At 42.4% G+C, this 21,276-nt stretch overlaps 1 protein-coding gene across 1 annotated transcript; it reads right to left on the reverse strand.

Moving 5' to 3' along the window:
* Positions 1 to 7,084: 7,084 nt before the first annotated feature.
* pcdh12 (protocadherin 12) lies at positions 7,085 to 20,269 on the reverse strand. The gene is made up of 4 exons (XM_084431187.1): positions 16,858 to 20,269; positions 15,253 to 15,344; positions 14,192 to 14,337; positions 7,085 to 8,265 (listed from the first exon to the last, which is right to left on the reverse strand). Exons 1-4 carry the CDS (start codon positions 19,753 to 19,755, stop codon positions 7,910 to 7,912), a joined length of 3,492 nt encoding a protein of 1,163 aa, XP_084287313.1. The 5' UTR covers positions 19,756 to 20,269; the 3' UTR covers positions 7,085 to 7,909.
* Between the last annotated feature and the right edge of the window lie 1,007 nt (positions 20,270 to 21,276).

A 21,276-nucleotide genomic window follows, 5' to 3' on the forward strand; every position in this document is an offset into this window, starting at 1 on the left:
TCAGCAAATGCGCATCTACGTCATTTAAACAAATATCTGAATATCTAATAAACATTTAATATCACAAACCTTGCAGATTTAATTGAATCCAGCTGTGATATCTTGTGAAGTGTGCATTACTGTCTGCGAGTGACGGTGTGAAGTGAGTGAATGCGAACAGAAGATCAGCTTCAGGAGACGCGAGCGAAACACTTTAAATCCTTCTTTTTAAAATATGCTGATATATAACCAGTTGCCACTGTGTCATATTCATATCTGTGAAATATCCAGTTGCCCACTGTGTCATATTCATATCTGTGATATATCCAGTTGCCCACTGTGTCATATTCATATCTGTGAAATATCCAGTTGCCACTGTGTCATATTTATATCTGTGAAATATCCAGTTGCCACTGTGTCATATTTATATCTGTGAAATATCCAGTTGCCCACTGTCATATTCATATAGTTTTCACTGTGCTGTATGTAACATTAGCGTTACCTTGTCTTTATTTGAAAAAATATGATTACCAGCACGAAATTACCAGATTACTGAGTGCCCTGTTACAGTGTTTACATTCTTTTTATTCACACATTCATATATTTCTAAACAATTACTTGGTGAAAAATACTGTAATAGGACTGCAGATTCAAGAAGTTGCTATCTAAAGTATAAAAGCATGTTTATTTCAAAGATTTGTTTTCTAATTTATTAAATATTGATTAAAATAAATATATATAAAAATATCGGCCATCAAAAAACCAATATCGGTTGACCACTTATGTTAAGCCCACCCCGCCTACTCTATACACGATGTGATTGGCCTGACCTGAGTTTGGTTTTTCCAGCTCGAAAGTGAACGGAGAGTTGCTAGACTACCCCATAGACAGTATATAAACGGACTACCCTGGCTGTAAAATACATTTAGCTGACGCTAGGGTGCGTCTAGATTTCTAGGCTAGGTCGTTGCAGGAACTGAATCTAATCGAGGAGCGCGAGTTACTATGGCGATGAACACGCTAAAAGCCAAACCACTTTCATAGTGCCTAAAACCAGAGAATGTCTAATATGGCGAGAAGTTTCACTCTCAGTACACTTCCGGCTTCTGAACTGGTTGCAGTTCCACTTTGATTCCATATGAGGGCGCTCACAGGACGAGTGCAGTTCCACTCTGGCTCCACATGAGGGCGCTCACAGGACGAGTGCAGTTCCACTCTGGCTCCACATGAGGGCGCTCACAGGACGAGTGCAGTTCCACTCTGGCTCCACATGAGGGCGCTCACAGGACGAGTGCAGGATGAATGGAGGTCTATGGCGGTATACCAATAAAAATCCACTTTTCTCAGGATATAATTTTTTGTCTAGTAATTTGAATGTTGTATTCGAAAGGAGATGCAAATAAATTACACATTGCTGGGTGTTAGATTTTTTTGAGTCACTTATTTGCTTTAAAAAGTATTTTAAAGTGTCAATGACGTCATACACATGTACGTCCAGAGATACTGCTTAACGGCAATCCTTCACTCACTCTGGTGCTTTCGCGCTCTGCACTTTCTTTTCTCTCGAGGCATCGACAACACAGCTGACACAGGCAAACACACACAGCTGACACAGGTAAACACACAGCTGACAGGTAAACACACAGCTGACACAGGTAAACACACAACACAGCTGACACAGGTAAACACACACAGCTGACAGGTAAACACACAACACAGCTGACACAGGCAAACACACACAGCTGACACAGGTAAACACACACAGCTGACAGGTAAACACACAACACAGCTGACACAGGTAAACACACAACACAGCTGACACAGGTAAACACACAACACAGCTGACACAGGTAAACACACACAGCTGACACAGGTAAACACACAACACAGCTGACACAGGTAAACACAACACAGCTGACACAGGTAAACACACACAGCTGACAGGTAAACACACAACACAGCTGACACAGGCAAACACACACAGCTGACAGGTAAACACACAACACAGCTGACACAGGTAAACACACAACACAGCTGACACAGGTAAACACACAACACAGCTGACACAGGTAAACACACAACACAGCTGACACAGGTAAACACACAACACAGCTGACACAGGTAAACACACACAGCTGACAGGTAAACACACAACACAGCTGACACAGGCAAACACACACAGCTGACACAGGTGTAAACACACAGCTGACAGGTAAACACACAACACAGCTGACACAGGTAAACACACAACACAGCTGACACAGGTAAACACACAACACAGCTGACACAGGTAAACACACACAGCTGACACAGGTAAACACACACAGCTGACACAGGTAAACACACACAGCTGACAGGTAAACACACAACACAGCTGACACAGGTAAACACAACACAGCTGACACAGGTAAACACACAACACAGCTGACACAGGTAGACACACACAGCTGACACAGGTAAACACACAACACAGCTGACACAGGTAAACACACAACACAGCTGACACAGGTAAACACACACAGCTGACACAGGTAAACACAACACAGCTGACACAGGTAAACACACACAGCTGACACAGGTAAACACACACAGCTGACACAGGTAAACACACAACACAGCTGACACAGGTAAACACACACAGCTGACACAGGTAAACACACAACACAGCTGACACAGGTAAACACACACACAGCTGACACAGGTAAACACACAACACAGCTGACACAGGTAAACACACACAGCTGACACAGGTAAACACACAACACAGCTGACACAGGTAAACACACAACACAGCTGACACAGGTAAACACACACAGCTGACACAGGTAAACACACAACACAGCTGACACAGGTAAACACACACAGCTGACACAGGTAAACACACACAGCTGACACAGGTAAACACACACAGCTGACAGGTAAACACACAACACAGCTGACACAGGTAAACACACAACACAGCTGACACAGGTAAACACACACAGCTGACACAGGTAAACACACAACACAGCTGACACAGGCAAACACACACAGCTGACACAGGTAAACACACAACACAGCTGACACAGGTAAACACAACACAGCTGACACAGGTAAACACACAACACAGCTGACACAGGTAAACACACACAGCTGACACAGGTAAACACACACAGCTGACACAGGTAAACACACAGCTGACAGGTAAACACACAACACAGCTGACACAGGTAAACACACAACACAGCTGACACAGGTAAACACACACAGCTGACACAGGTAAACACACAACACAGCTGACACAGGTAAACACACAACACAGCTGACACAGGTAAACACACACAGCTGACACAGGTAAACACACAACACAGCTGACACAGGCAAACACACACAGCTGACACAGGTAAACACACAGCTGACAGGTAAACACACACAGCTGACACAGGTAAACACACAACACAGCTGACACAGGTAAACACACAACACAGCTGACACAGGTAAACACACACAGCTGACAGGTAAACACACAACACAGCTGACACAGGCAAACACACACAGCTGACACAGGTAAACACACACAGCTGACAGGTAAACACACAACACAGCTGACACAGGTAAACACACAACACAGCTGACACAGGTAAACACACAACACAGCTGACACAGGTAAACACACACAGCTGACACAGGTAAACACACACAGCTGACAGGTAAACACACAACACAGCTGACACAGGCAAACACACACAGCTGACACAGGTAAACACACACAGCTGACAGGTAAACACACAACACAGCTGACACAGGTAAACACACAACACAGCTGACACTGACAGGTAAACACAACACAGCTGACACAGGTAAACACAACACAGCTGACACAGGTAAACACAACACAGCTGACACAGGTAAACACACACAGCTGACACAGGTAAACACACAACACAGCTGACACAGGTAAACACACAACACAGCTGACACAGGTAAACACACACAGCTGACACAGGTAAACACACAACACAGCTGACACAGGTAAACACACAACACAGCTGACACAGGTAAACACACAACACAGCTGACACAGGTAAACACACAACACAGCTGACACAGGTAAACACACACAGCTGACACAGGTAAACACACACAGCTGACAGGTAAACACACAACACAGCTGACACAGGTAAACACACAACACAGCTGACACAGGTAAACACACACAGCTGACACAGGTAAACACACAACACAGCTGACACAGGTAAACACACAACACAGCTGACACAGGTAAACACACACAGCTGACACAGGTAAACACACAACACAGCTGACACAGGTAAACACACAACACAGCTGACACAGGTAAACACACAACACAGCTGACACAGGTAAACACACAACACAGCTGACACAGGTAAACACACAACACAGCTGACACAGGTAAACACACACAGCTGACACAGGTAAACACACACAGCTGACACAGGTAAACACACACAGCTGACAGGTAAACACACAACACAGCTGACACAGGTAAACACACAACACAGCTGACACAGGTAAACACACAACACAGCTGACACAGGTAAACACACAACACAGCTGACACAGGTAAACACACACAGCTGACACAGGTAAACACACAACACAGCTGACACAGGTAAACACACAACACAGCTGACACAGGTAAACACACACAGCTGACACAGGTAAACACACAACACAGCTGACACAGGTAAACACACAACACAGCTGACACAGGTAAACACACAACACAGCTGACACAGGTAAACACACACAGCTGACACAGGTAAACACACACAGCTGACAGGTAAACACACAACACAGCTGACACAGGTAAACACACAACACAGCTGACACAGGTAAACACACAACACAGCTGACACAGGTAAACACACACAGCTGACACAGGTAAACACACAACACAGCTGACACAGGTAAACACACACAGCTGACACAGGTAAACACACAACACAGCTGACACAGGTAAACACACACAGCTGACACAGGTAAACACACAACACAGCTGACACAGGTAAACACACACAGCTGACACAGGTAAACACACGTGCTAGAAGAGTTTTTGTTTTGTTTGTTTCTGGTCCCGCTGCGGATAACACCATGCCATCAAGCGGTATCTCTGGTCGTAATCAGTCCTTCACTGACCAATCAGCGCTCATTAGCAGAATGCTAGTGTGTTATGGGCAACAACAACTCAACCTGTAAAAAATCAAAAGGACATAAGTACTCGTTCATTCAACTTTCAACCTATAACCCATGTTGAACTTGCAAAATCTACAATCAGATCTGTGATTTCTCAACGGCAATCGGGTGAAAGAGACACATTTAGCCGTCTAGCCGCCAGTGGAACTCTGGTGGTACTACAGCCAAAATTCGGTACAATAGGACTTAATAAGGGAGTGGACAGGCTCTCCGTAGACGGGCTCTGCTAAAACTCAGGGCTGGAGCAAACTAACCTGAAACACACCTGGATATCCTCCTAAACCGGCTTCGTTACAGCAGGCCATCTAATCTATTCTTCCAACTCCAGAGTGTGATGTGTTGATGATCCACCATAGTGTGCCTCGTATCAGGAAATTCTCAGTTTGTGTAAATCCACTTGGGGATCAGTGAATTAATTTTTCCCCACATTAATTTCACACACATATCTAATACAATTATGTGGTTATGTTTCCTTAATACAGTGTTTACTTTTCCTTGATTTACCCTGAAAAAGAATGGAAGTGAATGTGACAACATGCCCCATAGGTGGAGTACATTATAACACGACCATATGACAGATTAAAATATTATCTGATCTAATCAAAGAATATACAAGACAAACTAAAATATTTTCTCAATAAAATACAATTAATAACTTTTTCATATAAAATAATGGCATTTTAAATTAAAAATAAACACATTTTTGAGTTTGACAACAAACACACAGCAAAACACAGCTATACAGCTCAGTTCAAAACATAATAATAATTAATAATTTCTGAACTTTGTCTCTGTCTTTATTCACCTTTTTCCTCTAGTTTTTCAATATAATTCATAAACATAACGCAGTGTGACAACATGCCCCGCCTGCACTACTGGGGTTTAAACCTGGCGAGTGTGTTCTGCTGCTGAGATCAGCAATATATGTTAATCTGTGTTTATATTAAATGGGTAATAAAACATTTTTAAATGTGTCTTGCTAAGAGTTGCCACTCTAAAGGTTGTACTTGTACTATAATGACAGTAGAGTATTTCACTGATGAGGAATGATCATGAGGAGCTGAGAGCCAGCAGGGGGCGCCACTCATCATCTGTCACCTGTCAAACTCATCTGTCAAACTCACTCATCACCTGTCAAACTCACTCATCACCTGTCAAACTCACTCATCACCTGTGCAGGTACACATCACCTATACATACACACATAACGCAGGGATACAGTTATTTAGTGTAGTTGTACAGACGTCCTCCTCCAGCTCGTGCTTCACTCGTCTTTCTGCTGTCAAAACTGCTTTTTTATTATGTGAATCTTAGAGTAACTTTGATATTGTTAGTAATATTTCAAGATGAACACTTACTGGACTGAGGCGACTGAGGTTTGATTATACATCATAAATGTTTTTTTTTTTTTTTTTTTGAAAAGTCAGATATGATCATCAGGCTTTTGATTAAAGGTTTATTTGTTTATCTCTCAATCATCGTTGAATTGCTGTGCATTATATGTTTTAAAACTATAGATCATAAAACTACGCATATTGATATTTATATGCATTTTAAGTAAGTATCTGCTATACTGTTATAAAGATCACATTGATTTACATTACAATCATGATATTTTTGTTCATATGAATATCAGCATCTGCAACAAATTGCATATTTTTGCTGGTTTTCAGCCTCTGAATAAAACAGCTGTTTTCCTCCATATTCTCACTATCATATCAGACTATATGAGCCATAAACACCTGGTGGATCAAATATTATATACCCAACTGCTTTTATACAACCGGTACATAAGCAAGAAGTTCTAATTGATATTTGTATTATTATTATTATTTGTTTTAATTTTGAATTCTTAAGACTTAAGTGTTGAAAAAATAAAAACAGCACAACGAGTTTAAGTCGTTTATTTCGCTTACATGGTTTACAAGCAGAAAAAGTGCTGACACTTCTGAATAAAAAAGCACTACACACAGGCCTATAAAACATGATATTGCAGAAGAAAGAAAATTATACATCTTTGATATCAATAACTTATGGCATTCAAAGAAAAACCAGTAACACTCATCAGTGTCATCAGTCATCAGTGCTTCGCAGTATTTACAGTGTTCGGCTTATTTCTACGTTCATGACTATTATAGTAGTCAGAGAAAACCTGCAGGGTAAAGTCTCATACCCAGTCAATGCCGTTACAAACTAATAATCACATTAGAGAAGTGACGTAAAGAACAAGTGGGAGTTGATCAGGCCTGCAGATTTAGTGAGTGTGACGTGTTCAGGAGATATAACACTCGTTCATCAACACACACACACTTCAGAGCTCACCAGTTAACGGTTCGGCTCAACGACATATGAGACAACTACATTATTTTCATAACTACAGGGTTATTCTTAATTTTTTATTCTTATAAAAATAAAAAACGTTCTCGTCATGGCCTGTTCCAGACAGACCCGGTTGAAAGAAGGAAGACATTATTAGGGATTTTTAGAGGTCAGGCTCGTGTTCTTGAGGCGTCCCAGACAGCAACACTGCGTCGGCCCAGATCCGGCCCACATCCGGTTAATGGTAAATGTAGAAATGGTAGAAAAGTGAAGCCCATCTTGTTTTACAGTCTATGGTTTAATCCAGATCTGGGCCGGATCCCCAAAATGACATGGCACCAGAAATCAGAAATGTTTTTTTGCTGTTGTTGTGGCATAGGATTGGCGCACTGCATTATGGGGGAGTGTGTGTGTGTGGCGTGTCTAGGCCGAGCGAGCGCCTGTACGCGGCCGAGAGCCTGTAGAGCACATCGGCCCGAGGACACGACTGGGCTTCGGCCTTCTGGGTCAGGAGCATCTCGAACAGAGAGCTCACCTCGGACATCAGCGCTCGGCCCTCCAGCGCGCTCTTCCCCGGGCTCTTCCCGAAGGTGGAGAACGAGCTGGGGTCGTCGGGACGGGCCTCGGGACCCCGGGCATCAGGGGACGGGGGCCCGTCAGGGACAAACAGGTTCTCATGGTAGTCCGCTGTCAGAGGGAGAGAGAGACGGGCCATCCATGCTGGATCGGGGACGTCTGAGAACACATCGTCTACACAAACAGAGAGAAGAAATATGGCAGAGACATGTTATACACTGATATAGTTGATCAGAGTACTTTAACATTTACAACAGCGTAGATAATTCAAAGTTAGCAATAAGGTACGAGAGGCTGTGCTGTATGGTGAATAAGTCACGGCTGAAGGGCGTTGTTAGACTTAGACTTATTCACGATACAGCACTAGCCTTTTATTAAATATTAAAATATTAAATAAATATTAAAGCCACAAAATATGTATCAATGCGACTTTCATTAAGTAAAATCACTAAAAGCCTTCCTTCCGCTGGAAAAAATAGTCCCTGACCATGAACAGCAACAGAAGTTACATACATTATTTCTCCATTAGATGGAGACAAACACTGTGTTTATGAGCGAGTCAGTCAGTAGAGAGGACTTTTATATTGAAAGGACTCAACCTTGTGAACACGGAGAAGCAAGACGCAACTGACAGAGGACTACCAGAACGAGAAAATCCCCTGAACTGTTAAAAGAACAAGATATCGCAGCGGACATTCAAACGGATTTTTTATTATGAATATAGGACTGATCTAACGTTACTGTAAATGCAGGTACACTCGCTTACTCGATTTCTCACCATATTCTATAAGCTTCAATGAACTATATCAATGAGATCAAACACATGTTTGCGTTGCTAAGAGTGGTTGCTAGGGGTGTAGTGATACACAGAACCGTTGGGTGAAGCGGATCTTGGCCGTGTTTATCGTGAATAACTAACCGGGCGGCAACTAACCGTTTAATAAAGAGATATACTCTTGGAAATAAAGTTCTGTGGGTTCTGTATAGAACTCTAGGGTTCTTCACACAGTTTTGAAGAACCCAAATGCCAGAAAGATGCTATATAAGGAGAAATGCATAATACTACTTTCATGTTTAACAGGTTATTTTAGTTGTTTTCTAAGTGATAAAGTATGTTTGGTTTAAAGGGACAGTTCACCCAAAAATGAAACTTATGTCATAGTTTAGTCACGCTGAATTTGTTCAAACCATGTATGAGTTTCTTTCTTCTGCTATACCATAGGTGCTATACACAAAAGAATATATGCTGAAGAATGTTTGCAAACAAACACTGACTTTCAGTTCCATTCTTTTTTTGTTCTTTAACAGTGGACAAAATAAAAAAATGTCCATGACTGAAAAATAATTGTACAGTTTTCAAATAGACGTATTGTCAAAAACATTTGACAAAAGACACCATCTCTGAAGGCTGCCTAAACCTGCTGAGTCTTCACTTGTTTACTGGTTTGAGTTTGTGTAGGAGAAAAACAGGATGGCATTTATCTTGAGTACAGTAAACAGCCGTTTCCTCGTCTTCATAAGCACTGCGGGGTTGACTGTGACACACATGAGTATCGACAGTACCGCACGTCTAAAAAGGACACTCTTAGCCACAGTTCTACAGGGAGAAGGAGGTGATTCAGTGCATCGGTAAACATGGAAATTACCGTCCTCAAGCCAGAGACATTCCACAGATGCTCAGTTAACTGAATAAGGTTAAATTTGGTTATAACTGAGATCTAATTCACAGGTTTTCTGTTTGTGTGTGAGTGAAGCAGCCTCTATAGTGGGAAAATGGTTCTTCAAATGATTAAAATGTTGTTCACACTAAAAAATGGTTCTTTAAGAACTGCTAAATGAAAGGTTCTTCTACGGCACAAACTTAGATGGTGTTTTCACAGTGATGCCGTACAGAAGAACCATTTAAGGTTCCTCGAAGAATCTTTCAGTGAGCAGTGAACCATCTTTTTCTTAGTGTGAAGAGCATTTCAAGAACTTTTTCCACAGCAAAGAACATTTGCAGAATGGAAAAGTTCTATAGATGTTCTTCGTGCCAATAAAGAACAAAGAGTGTATTGCAAAGAGTGTATTGCGTGGAGCTTTGACACAGCCGCACACACTGAGGCCTGGCAGTTTTACAGCCCCTTTTGAGCTTTTTTTTTGTCCTTGCCTGATTTCTGGGTCTTGATTAAAGATGTGGAGAAACAAAAGGTCTCGGCTTGTTTGAGTAAAGATCAAACGACGCCACATCACAGAGATGAACCGCATCACTTCCTCTCTACACAGCCCTTCACTTACTATTCACTAATAATTATATGGGCCGTCATACATTTCTTGCTTTTACTTCACAAATCTCCTTCAGTGCCTCATAATTAGTGATGGAGGGAAACGGTGGCATCGTTAATTCGTCTGAAACTCTTAAACCCGTTAACCCACAGACATGGTTAAAGTCCCACCACAGAGAGTCCGACCACATCCAAACAACCACCGGCAGACTCACACACGTAACAGTGACATGTGTGTGTGAGACTCAGCCTGTGTTTGCTGGTTAGCGTTAGAATCAGAGCGATTATTACATCTTTACGGTTAGCCTAGTTAACCCTCGCTGTGAAAGAGTTTTAAATCTGTCATTTATTACCTGTGTTTTTTAGTAACTTTAGTAACATTTGACAGAAAAAACTCATTTCACACACTCTCATGTTTTCTGTCCTTAGGGTATGCATAACACACACACACACACACACACACACACATATCGCCTGCATTGTGTTAAAGGGTGAACAATAAGGGTTAACGCATGAGGTGAAGAGCCCAAGGACATGTGAATATTTGTTTGTGTGTGTGAGAGAGAGAGAGAGAGAGAGAGAGAGAGAGAGAGAGAGAGAGAGAGAGAGAAAGAAAGAAAGAGTGTGTGTGTGAGAGAGAGAGAGAGAGAGAGAGAGTGTGTGTGTGTGTGTGTGTGTGTGTGTGTGTGTGTGTGTGTGTGTGTGTGTGTGTGTGTGTGTGTGTGAGAGAGAGAGAGAAAGAGTGTGTGTGTGTGTGTGTGTGAGAGAGAGAGAAAGAGTGTGTGTGTGAGAGAGAGAGAGAGAGAGAGAAAGTGTGTGTGTGTGTGTGTGTGTGTGTGTGCGTATGCATGTGTGTGAGAGAGAGAGAGAGAGAGAGAGAGAGAGAGAGAGAGAGAGAGAGAAGTGTGTGTGTGCGTATGCGTGTGTGTGTGTGTGTGTGTGTGTGTGTGTGTGCGTATGCGTGTGTGTGTGTGTGTGAGACTCTTGAAGTCACTCTGCTGAAGGGGTTGTCATCACTCAGAGGCTGTGAGTCAGGGGTTAAACTGAGACGACTCATCAGAACAGAGGTAATATGGGAATGTGGGAATATGGGAATATGGGAATGTGTATCTGCATGCTTCGGAAAGAAAAGCCCGGTTACAGTAAACACACACTACGCCTGTCTCCTTTAGCATGACTAACACCAGAACCAGATGAAGCTCTCGGGCAACACTGACTCAGCCAGACCACTAAACCACACACACTCTGCTCAGTGAACTGCAGTGTTGACTGCTGAGGACCCTTATAAGTGGACCCTTATAATATATCACCGTGGAGCGCTCTGCAGTGTGTTGATCTGCTGGACATATGTAGAGAATAATCTGCACATGAAGGACACTCACTCAACACACAACTCCATCCAAAAGAGTTTGATGTTTGCATATTCAAAGCACACACAAATATTATTTTTTACTGATAATTCACTACTGGAATGAATGCATTATAATAGACAAAACTCTCTCAGCTCTGACCACCATCTTAAATTAATTCAGACTGAGTTTATCGCTATGCTTTCTGGGACTGTCTTTATTGAGACAGTTCTTGACCAAAACTATGGTTCTTAAAGTTCTCCTATCATGCTCTTCTCCAGGTTCCTGGAGTCTCCTACACAAGGCTTACATCCACGATCACACAAACACTTCAATCTTCTCATCACATCCACTGCAGCATCAGCTCTATCCTCTCAGTCTGAAACAGTTTGATAAAGGATTCGGTCTCTCTAAACCCCGCCTTTCCGAGAGCCTCCTCTGCTCTGATTGGTCAGTCTGTTGTGATTGGTCTACTCTGCTCTGATTGGTCAGTCTATTGTGATTGGTCTGCTCTGATTGGTCAGTCTATTGTGATTGGTCAGTCTATTGTGATTGGTCTACTCTGCTCTGATTGGTCAGTCTGTTGTGATTGGTCTACTCTGCTCTGATTGGTCAGTCTATTGTGATTGGTCTGCTCTGATTGGTCAGTCTATTGTGATTGGTCTACTCTGCTCTGATTGGTCAGTCTATTGTGATTGGTCTACTCTGCTCTGATTGGTCAGTCTGTTGTGATTGGTCTACTCTGCTCTGATTGGTCAGTCTGTTGTGATTGGTCTACTCTGCTCTGATTGGTCAGTCTATTGTGATTGGTCTACTCTGCTCTGATTGGTCAGTCTATTGTGATTGGTCTACTCTGCTCTGGTTGGTTCGTGCAGGAAGTGAAACTGGAATTACTGACGACTCATTTCATGCAGTTCAGAAATTATTCTTTCTTTTAGGAGACAATAACTCCATTTATCTGCACTTTAATCTTTGAAACTTTGCAGACCTTTTACATTCACAAACATCTAAATTACACACTGCATGAAATGAATGTCAAAAAAGCAAAATGGGGCTCTTTAAAAGGCCACTTAATGCTGCTGTCTACCTCTGGAGAGTGGCGACACCTGTGAAGGCGTGTGTTTGGACAGCAGCATGTTAACTCATTCACTGTGTGTCTATGATTGAGGTAAAACTTGCTCAGACATCAGAGAGATAAAACAGAGAAAACAAACCAGACCTTTGATTCAGGAGAACAAAAAAGGTCCCCATTAATTTAGAGGTTGCTAAATCTCCGAACAATAGATGGAAGGAACTGCACACAAACATTTACTCTATACATAGACAAAGGAAACACAGCGGCAGAAATCTACCTAAGTCAGATCAACAAAGTTTACGCATGGATGTTTCTGCCGTATTTGTTGTCTTACTGGACTGTATATGGAAAAGAATGTGGTAAACAGGATAAATGTGAGATATCTGGAAATCCCGTATAACAAGTAGTAAATCCTGTGTTGTGTTCAGAATCAGGAAACCATTTCATGTCACCTGACTTTACACAGTTAGCTCTGTTCCTCTAACTCTACTCACATTCGTTACAGTTTTGCAGAGTTACAAAGGGCTGATATTTAGTCCAATATGTCAGTGTTTGTATCTCTCAGCTGTGTGTTTGTAGAGCACTTCATATTCAGGACAACATCACAAATCAAATAGACACAGCAAATCAAATATGTTAAAGTCCCCCTGTGGGGAAAATCCAGCTTTTAATGTTGTTTATGTGTCTATGTGGTGTTTTTAATATGCTTTAACTCAAACCATGTGTAAAGTCGACACCATTGCTGAGTATTTCCTCCTTAAAACTGCAGTGAACCAAAGACAGTCTCAAACACACGCTTTGAAATCGCTGGTGTTTCTGACGTCACAAACTACCTTAACCAATCAGATCAACGTGTGATCGTCAACCAGTGGATCTCTGAGCTGAGTGAGTGAGTGGAGGCGGGGCTCATCTGCATATTCATAGAACTGCGCATACTAAATGAGGCGAGGGTGTCGAGTTACATTCAAGATATTTTAAGGCATGAAGAAAATAGCTTCCTTTTTTTCCTTGAATTTTTTTTTTTCATGGGAAAGAAAAAACATTTAAACGTCATTTTGGTGATCAAAGATGAGTTTTAGGGGATACAATTATTATTGACTACACGGGGGACTTTAAATAGAAGCTCAAACGCTTGACCCACGACGACCAATGAGGTTTGCTCTCGCTAATCAAGCAAGCATGTGCGTTGATCAAAGCCTAAATTAAATTATCATATAAAGCGGTCTTGTCTCTTCAGACTGTATGTATTGACACATTATTGTCTGGACTTTCAATTGATGGACACTGATATCCTGATTTGCATTTTGAATAACAAAACGAGGTTGAGTAAATGATGACAGAATTGTCCTTTTTGGGTGAACTATCCCTTTAAATTAAAATAATAATTGGTTTTTAAAAGTATGAACATTTACCAGATGCCAGGAGATTATTGAGGCCTTCTTCATACAAGGGGTCGACAGGTGAGTCTCTGCCGGTCTCCCAGTCCATATCACCCATTTCACTCTCGCCATGACCGCTGTCTTTAGTGCTCAGCCAATCAGCATCCTGAGCCCCTGACCTACAGCACACAGAAACATGTTCAGCATCACAGTGAGTGAAAGAGCTCAGAAAGACATAGTAAGATGTTTAGAAAAATGAAGCATGTGAAATGTGTGACGACTGGCAAATGAATTGGACGTAGGGCTAATCTGCATTATGTATAGTATAGATGTGTATTATGGTATTTTTAACATGGTACCTGGATACTATTTAGACACATCCATGATGGAACACTATGGTATTCAATGTAGTACTATTTAAATACCATGATATTTTTATATGGTGATCATTCAGTACCATGGTATATTGAAGTACCAAGTACACTGTACCATGGTGCCGGCACAATATATTTTGGTAAGGCAATATCAGTGAAACAGGTACGATTATCTCTAATATCAGTAAACTAGTCTTCTCAAAGCTGGGATTTTTCTGTGAGCTAACATTGAAACTCAAACAATACAGCACACAGCAAAAGGAAGTGACTGTGCTGTCTTTGTTTTCAGCAAGCCCTGTCTTGCCCAGGTGAATCACAGTCTATCCTCTCTCTTCTGGATTCTAAATGAACATGAGTGAAATTCATAGAAACAGTAGTGGATTCTGCTGGATACCAATCAGAAGTAAGACAAACAGGGGCTGATCAGACACCCCATTCTCACTGACTGATCCCAGACAGCAACGTAGTGTCGGCCCAGATCCGGCCCACATCTGGTACACGTGGTGATTCCACACGGCCCGGATCTGGGCCGACACTACGTTGCTGTATGGGATGGTTACGTCCTTTTTTTTCTAGAAAATCTAGAAATCTACCTGGTAACAGATCAACTTCTAAGATGGCTATTGTGATAGTTTGGTTATTGTGGTATTGCTTTGAGTTCTGTGTCATTTAGTCAAGAGTTGTATAAATAAAGTCAAAAGGAAGTTAAAAAAGGTTTACCGGCCAGTTCTGTGTGAATACTTGTTTCCTCGGAAATTTGGTCGAGGCTGAAGTTGTCCCTGATGCAAAAGAGACAGGAGCTGAGACACCTGCTGTAGAATTAAAGAGACAACATTTATCATTTATTACAGTATATGGGGGAACTTATCACATAACTCACTTTAATATATTATGTATAATAAAAATCAAAGACAATTCACAGTTAATCATGTCGCCAAACAATTTGTGTGTTCAAGATGTCTGAACTACCACATATCCAATGCATGACAGGTTTGAAGGTCATTTGGTTTTGGTAGAATGTCATAATTCACGATGTCATTTTTGTTTAGGTTTCACTTAATTTTGATGGTCCCCTTTGAACATTCTGTTGACTATAAGTAACGTTTCACCTACATGTCTGCTAACTCTCATTAAAGTGTTAGTAGAGTATTAGTAGAGTATTAGTAGACTGGTAGGGTTAGGGTTAGAATAAGTTGACATGTAGTTGCAAAGTTACTTATAGTCAGTAGAGTGTCTGTTGGAGGACCAGCACAATAAAGAGTTAGCAGATATTAAGCAGACAGTCTACTAATACTCTAATGAGAGTTAGTTGGCATGTAGTTTCAACATAACGTTCAAAAGGGACCATCAAAATAAAGTGTAACCTTTGTTTGTTGCAGATTAAGCTACAACATAATAGACGGCCAGCCTCCATTAAGCACTCTGGGATGGGAAAATGGGTTAGAGAGATTGTTAAGTTGTTAAGGACAGGAAGCTGTTTCTACACAGGGTCTATTCTTCTAGAGGCTATTTCCTTCCAGGATGCACAGAAGAAACCCAGCCTTGGCTGCGAGGACCGGCACCGGTGACATTTCAACCCCTTTCCTCTGCAGCCGCCACAGGTCTAATTTGCCAACTGGGCCAAGTGAGTAAGGGAGGGTGGATTAGAGAGGAGGAAAAGAGAAAGGGGTGGAGGGAGGTCAGGATCCACGCTCTTCCTGACTGGCCCCAGTATTCACGTGAGGGCTCAAACCCGTGCCAGGACCTTTTGTTCTGCTGAACACTTTGGTAGAGGTAAGCATCTGGGTGGACCCAGACGCAAAGGATACAGCGTTTGACTAGCACAGCACTTTTGGGTGTTTTGAAATATTAGCTGGTGAAAAGTAGTTATTCTCACTTTTCTTTTTGAATATAATGATAATCAGATCAGTTCAAGCTATTTGCTGCTGACTCCCTCCAGCCCATACATGCCAGAGAAGTATAATGTTACTGTGCAGAAGTATCATGGATCATGCAATGAATTTTTTTCTCACATTCAGTGGGACTCTGTAATGTGATAACATTGAGGATTGGCAGTGTTTTCTCCTGAGGCATATTAAAGGTTTAAGTTACTGTGTGACACTGAACTGTTTCTGGATACACTTCATCATGCCTTCATCATCTGTCAGCTGTCCCCTAAGGCTGCTATAGATATGGGCCGGTACAACTCCAGAGTGGGAAAACTATCATCTACTTGAGCTTATATGAACTGGAGTGCCTTGAAATAGCCTTCAAAGTAGAATGTATTTTCATATCTGAAATGTTAAACTAATAATAAATAAATTTTAAAAAGACAAATTCTCTTACTTGCACCTCCGGTGAGGCAGAGGACAGTTCAATAGAACCGTTTTCTGCAAAGGCCGCCATAGAGAGCCGAACGAGATTCCTCAGGATCTGCCTTTGGTCTGACTCTTCCATCCGCCCTCTTCTTTCTGTGGTCTTTGGTCTCCGTAATGTGGCCTGATTACTCGGAACCGAAGCCATTGTTTGTGAGGGGTCCATGTTCATGGGCTTGACTTCGTCATTTTTGTTTCGTCTAAGTGTGCTGGTCTGTGAGTTTGCGAAAGAAGAGGAGGAAGAATTTCTGGTCTTTTGCAGGGTTCGATAGGGTGTTCCTGGGTTATAGGGAAGTGTCCCGTTCCACTCTATGCTCCCGGGCTTTCTGAGTATCTTGCTTTGAGTGAGTGGCGGGTTCCCATCCATTTCCATATGAGCTTGATTCTGAGTCATGCGAGCAAGGGTTGGTGTGAGGGTAAATTGGCCCTGTGGACTTGGTTTTTCCACTAAGGGTGATGTAGATGACAATGCCTTAGCTTCATCTTCTTGTGGGGTTTCTTTACGACCCCGAAGCGCCGGTACCAGCTGGATGTCAGTCTTGCGAATGTGCTTTTGAGGCCGCCGTGGGTGACGGGTGTAGGTTGACTCAGCTTGCCTACAGTTGTAAGCACGGTTATCCCGTTTGTGAGGATGACAGAATGTCTTGGCCAAAGCAATGGCTAGAAATAAAACCAGGCAGGTTGATCCAAGGCAAATGGCCAAAAGCATTGTAGAACTGTACTTGGCCTGGTTATCGTGAGACAAGTTCTTCAGGTGGTCACGAAAGTTGATGAAAGTTACTTCCAAAGTGGTTCTTGTGCTAAGCATAGGCGTTCCCATATCAGATACCACTACGCCCAGCTTAAAAGTTCTGCCGATCAATTCTGTGGCATTAGATGTGTTCACGTAGAGCTCCCCAGAAGCTTTGTCAAGAAAAAATATGTTAGAAGGGTTGCCATCTGTTATTCTAAAACTGAGTCTTCCATTGAGACCAGAATCTGGATCACTGGCCCGAATGGTAGTGGCCAGAAAACCTTCGGGTTTATTGAGGGAAGAGTAATTTCTTGGTTTGTGGAAGTTATCCTCCACAGCTTTATCTCCAAGTTCAGTCACAATCTCCCCTTTGTCCACATTCACTGGGACATTTAGCAATGCGACTCCCTTCTTGGGAGGTGGCTCATGGATTGTGGGGTAATTGTCATTAACGTCCTGTACCTCAACCAGCACTGCTGCACTACTGGTCTTTGGTGGGTATCCTTGATCTACAGCCTCAACAATAAATGAGTAGGAACGGGATTCCTCATAGTCTAATGACTGCTGGACAGTTACAGCCCCACTGCTGGGGTGGACGGAGAAAAATGCTGTTGGTGTCCCCAGCTCATTTGACTCTTTAATGGAGAATGATACCCTTCCACTGAGGTCCAGGTCATCATCATGTGCCTCCACAGTCAAGAAATGGAAACCAGGTGTGTTGTTCTCTTTGAGGACACTCCGGTAGTGACTTTTGGTAAACATTGGTGCGTTATCGTTTTCATCCAAAACATGGACAGTCATGTGCTTAATGCAGGACAGAGAAGGATCACCACTGTCTTGCGCTAGAAGAGTAAGGTTATATTCCATCTGTCTCTCACGATCCAGAGTATCATTGGTTACAATCATGTAATTGTCTCCATGGATTTGTTTGAGTCTGAAGGGGCCAGATCCACTCAGAATGTGCACTCGTATCTGCCCGTTTGCCCCAGAATCGGCATCAGATACCATCACGAGTGCAAGGAAAGCTTCATTTGGTGCTCCTTCTGAGACTGTTGCAACAGGGGAATTTTGTGGATTCCATGTTATGTGTATCCGGGGAGCATTATCGTTGACATCTCGCAATTTGACCTGCAACTTGTGGTGGGATGGGTTAGCATTGGGCCCCAGGTCTCGAGCTTGAATGTCTACCTCATACACATTCTTTTCTTCAAAATCTAAAGGGCCTTGTAAAGTCAAAGCACCTGTTTTGGGATGGATGCTAAATAGTCTTTGCACTTCCAGTGGGACATGTTTACCAAGGGAGTACTCAACCTCTCCATTAGCACCTTGATCAGGGTCTGTCGCACGGAGATTGATGACTATCGTCCCACGGATTGTGTCCTCCGCTAGCTCAATAACTGTTGGGGCCTCCTCAAATACAGGGCTATTGTCGTTGGAGTCGAGAATCGTGACTATAACTTTTGTGCTGCCTGATTTTGGTGGGTTTCCGTTGTCCCAGGCTGTCAGAACCAGTTCTAAAGATGCCTGCAACTCCCTGTCCAATTCTTTGATGACCACTAGTTCGGCCTGCTTGGCCCCTCCAGAGGTTCGGACATCCAGAGCAAAGTGCAGGTTGGAGGACAGGGAGTAAGTCTGCAGGCCGTTCGGTCCCGAATCTGGATCTACGGCACGGTCCAGAGGGATGCGCATTTTTAGTGAGGCTGTCTCCGAGATCTCCACCTCCTGCACTAGACTGGGAAAGACTGGGCTGTGGTCATTAAGGTCCATCACCTCCACATGAACTGAGAGGAAATGCATAGCACCACCCTTTCTGTAGAGCACACTGAAGGCCAGTTCACAAAGTTCTTCACCCGAGCATAGCTCCTCGCGGTCCAGCCGGCCAAGTGTTGACACGGTACCATCCCTTAAAGCAACTGTGACCGGTGGGGCGTGTCCGTGCTGCACGACCCGGAAGTTTTCCAGTGACCCAGTCACCCCGCGCTCACGTAGGTCATCCAGCAGGCGACCCACCCGAGTCCCTGAGGGCTGTTCTTCCCAGACACGATATTGGATAATGAGCGGAGCGGAGCCCATATTGTGGGCGTAACAGGACGGACACTCAATGAGAGCTGCCAGAAGGAGCAAAACCTGGAGCATGACTGTGTGTGAGGTTTCCTATTTCCTTTTACGTGGAGTCAGATGTGTTAAGCACCTAGATAGGCATTCTAATGCATCACAAGACATCTACAATTCACAAAAGATATTCAAAAAACTATACACCATTACCTACACTATGGTTAAAAAGAAATACTAAAAAGTAGAAAAATGCTTTACAAAAAATTAATGATGAAAACAGTACCAGCACATCCAGGTACTCTATAAATTACCATTTACAGTACATATAAAAGTCACAAAAATTAGAAAATGATATCATTTTATAGTTACAACTTCATAGAAGTGTTACCTGTAAAACTGAGTTTACTTAATACAAATATTAAACAATAAACAATCATGGTAAAATTTTTATCTCTATTCTCACAACAAAACCACTTTCATGAAAGACTATTTCCAGACCCTTCTGATTTTTACATAAAGCTTAAGCCAAATCAATGTTATTCTAAAGCACTACTCACTCACACACAGCTGCTGCTTCCCGGCTCAGGACTAAAGTGAGGATCTGTGGAGCTGGGATGGCTCGTTCGAGGGGGAATGGCCTGATGACAGACGTCGAGGGAGGAGTGTGCAGTGTTAACTCCACCCGTCCTGTAGCAGTGAGTCTGGAATCAACGGTGGGCTTTTAGTGAAACATGATCCCACTTCTTTCATTCGCTGCCTCTAGCTCTTCACACATCTGACTTTACTCCTTTTCCAAACGGTCTAAATAAACACAATAAGAGTCGTAGTGTCTGGAATCTGTCATCAGTGTTGAAGCAAACCTAAGGTGAGACCCTCAGGGGCCCTGAACACAAAAACAAGGCCTGGATCTGAACTCTGAGAGTGCTGATGGAAAGTCCAGAACCTGTTGCTGTTATCACAAACCCAGATAGTCACTCCTATGACACACATAGGAGACACACTTCAATTTGATGGTTTTGTGACATGTCTGGGAGTTGGGGAATGTATTTTTTGTCTTGGTATATCTTTGCAAACTCTGTCTTTATTACAAAACAGGGACACACATACCAAATACTAAAATACATGTTAATTGTTTACTTCAATCTTACTCGTACATTTGTATGCTGCATATAATTTGTACTGGAAAGAAAATATTTTATATAAAAAAATGTATTTTTTTTTAAATAAAACAATTATTTATATGCTAATGCTTTTAAATGCATTTAACTAAATATCAGGACATTGTTCTAGATTAATGAATGTAAAAAAAAAAAAAAATGTATGCAATACCTTATGCGTTAACTGCTTCCATTCGCATATATAATTTCAAACGTCTCCCAATGGTTTTGGTTGTACAAGCAAGAGAATAATATATGTTATTGAAGGCTTGTGGCCAATGAAAAGAGGATGGTGAAAGGGGAAGAGAACAGACCCCGCTTCCCCTCTACATGGGGGTCTCCTAACATAAACTATCCCATTACCTGGAGCCAATAAAAGCTTTTCCCAGAGTGATAACACATGATAGCAGACGGGATAGCCTTGCCCTGTTCAGAGAGATCACAG

Source organism: Rutilus rutilus (assembly GCF_951802725.1).
Source record: "Rutilus rutilus genome assembly, chromosome: 14".
In the NCBI taxonomy this organism is placed as follows: domain Eukaryota; kingdom Metazoa; phylum Chordata; class Actinopteri; order Cypriniformes; family Leuciscidae; genus Rutilus; species Rutilus rutilus.

What these genes read in the sequence shown, in the direction of transcription:
- pcdh12 (XM_084431187.1), bottom strand. Translation starts at nt 19,755, where the DNA reads ATGCTCCAGGTTTTGCTCCTTCTGGCAGCTCTCATTGAGTGTCCGTCC. An exon ending in TATTCACACAGAACTGGCCG is followed by an intron (nt 14,338 to 15,252) that starts GTAAACCTTTTT and finishes TGTGTGCTGTAG; the next exon opens with GTCAGGGGCTCAGGATGCTG. An exon ending in CAATAATCTCCTGGCATCTG is followed by an intron (nt 8,266 to 14,191) that starts GTAAATGTTCAT and finishes CTGTTTGTGTAG; the next exon opens with ACGATGTGTTCTCAGACGTC.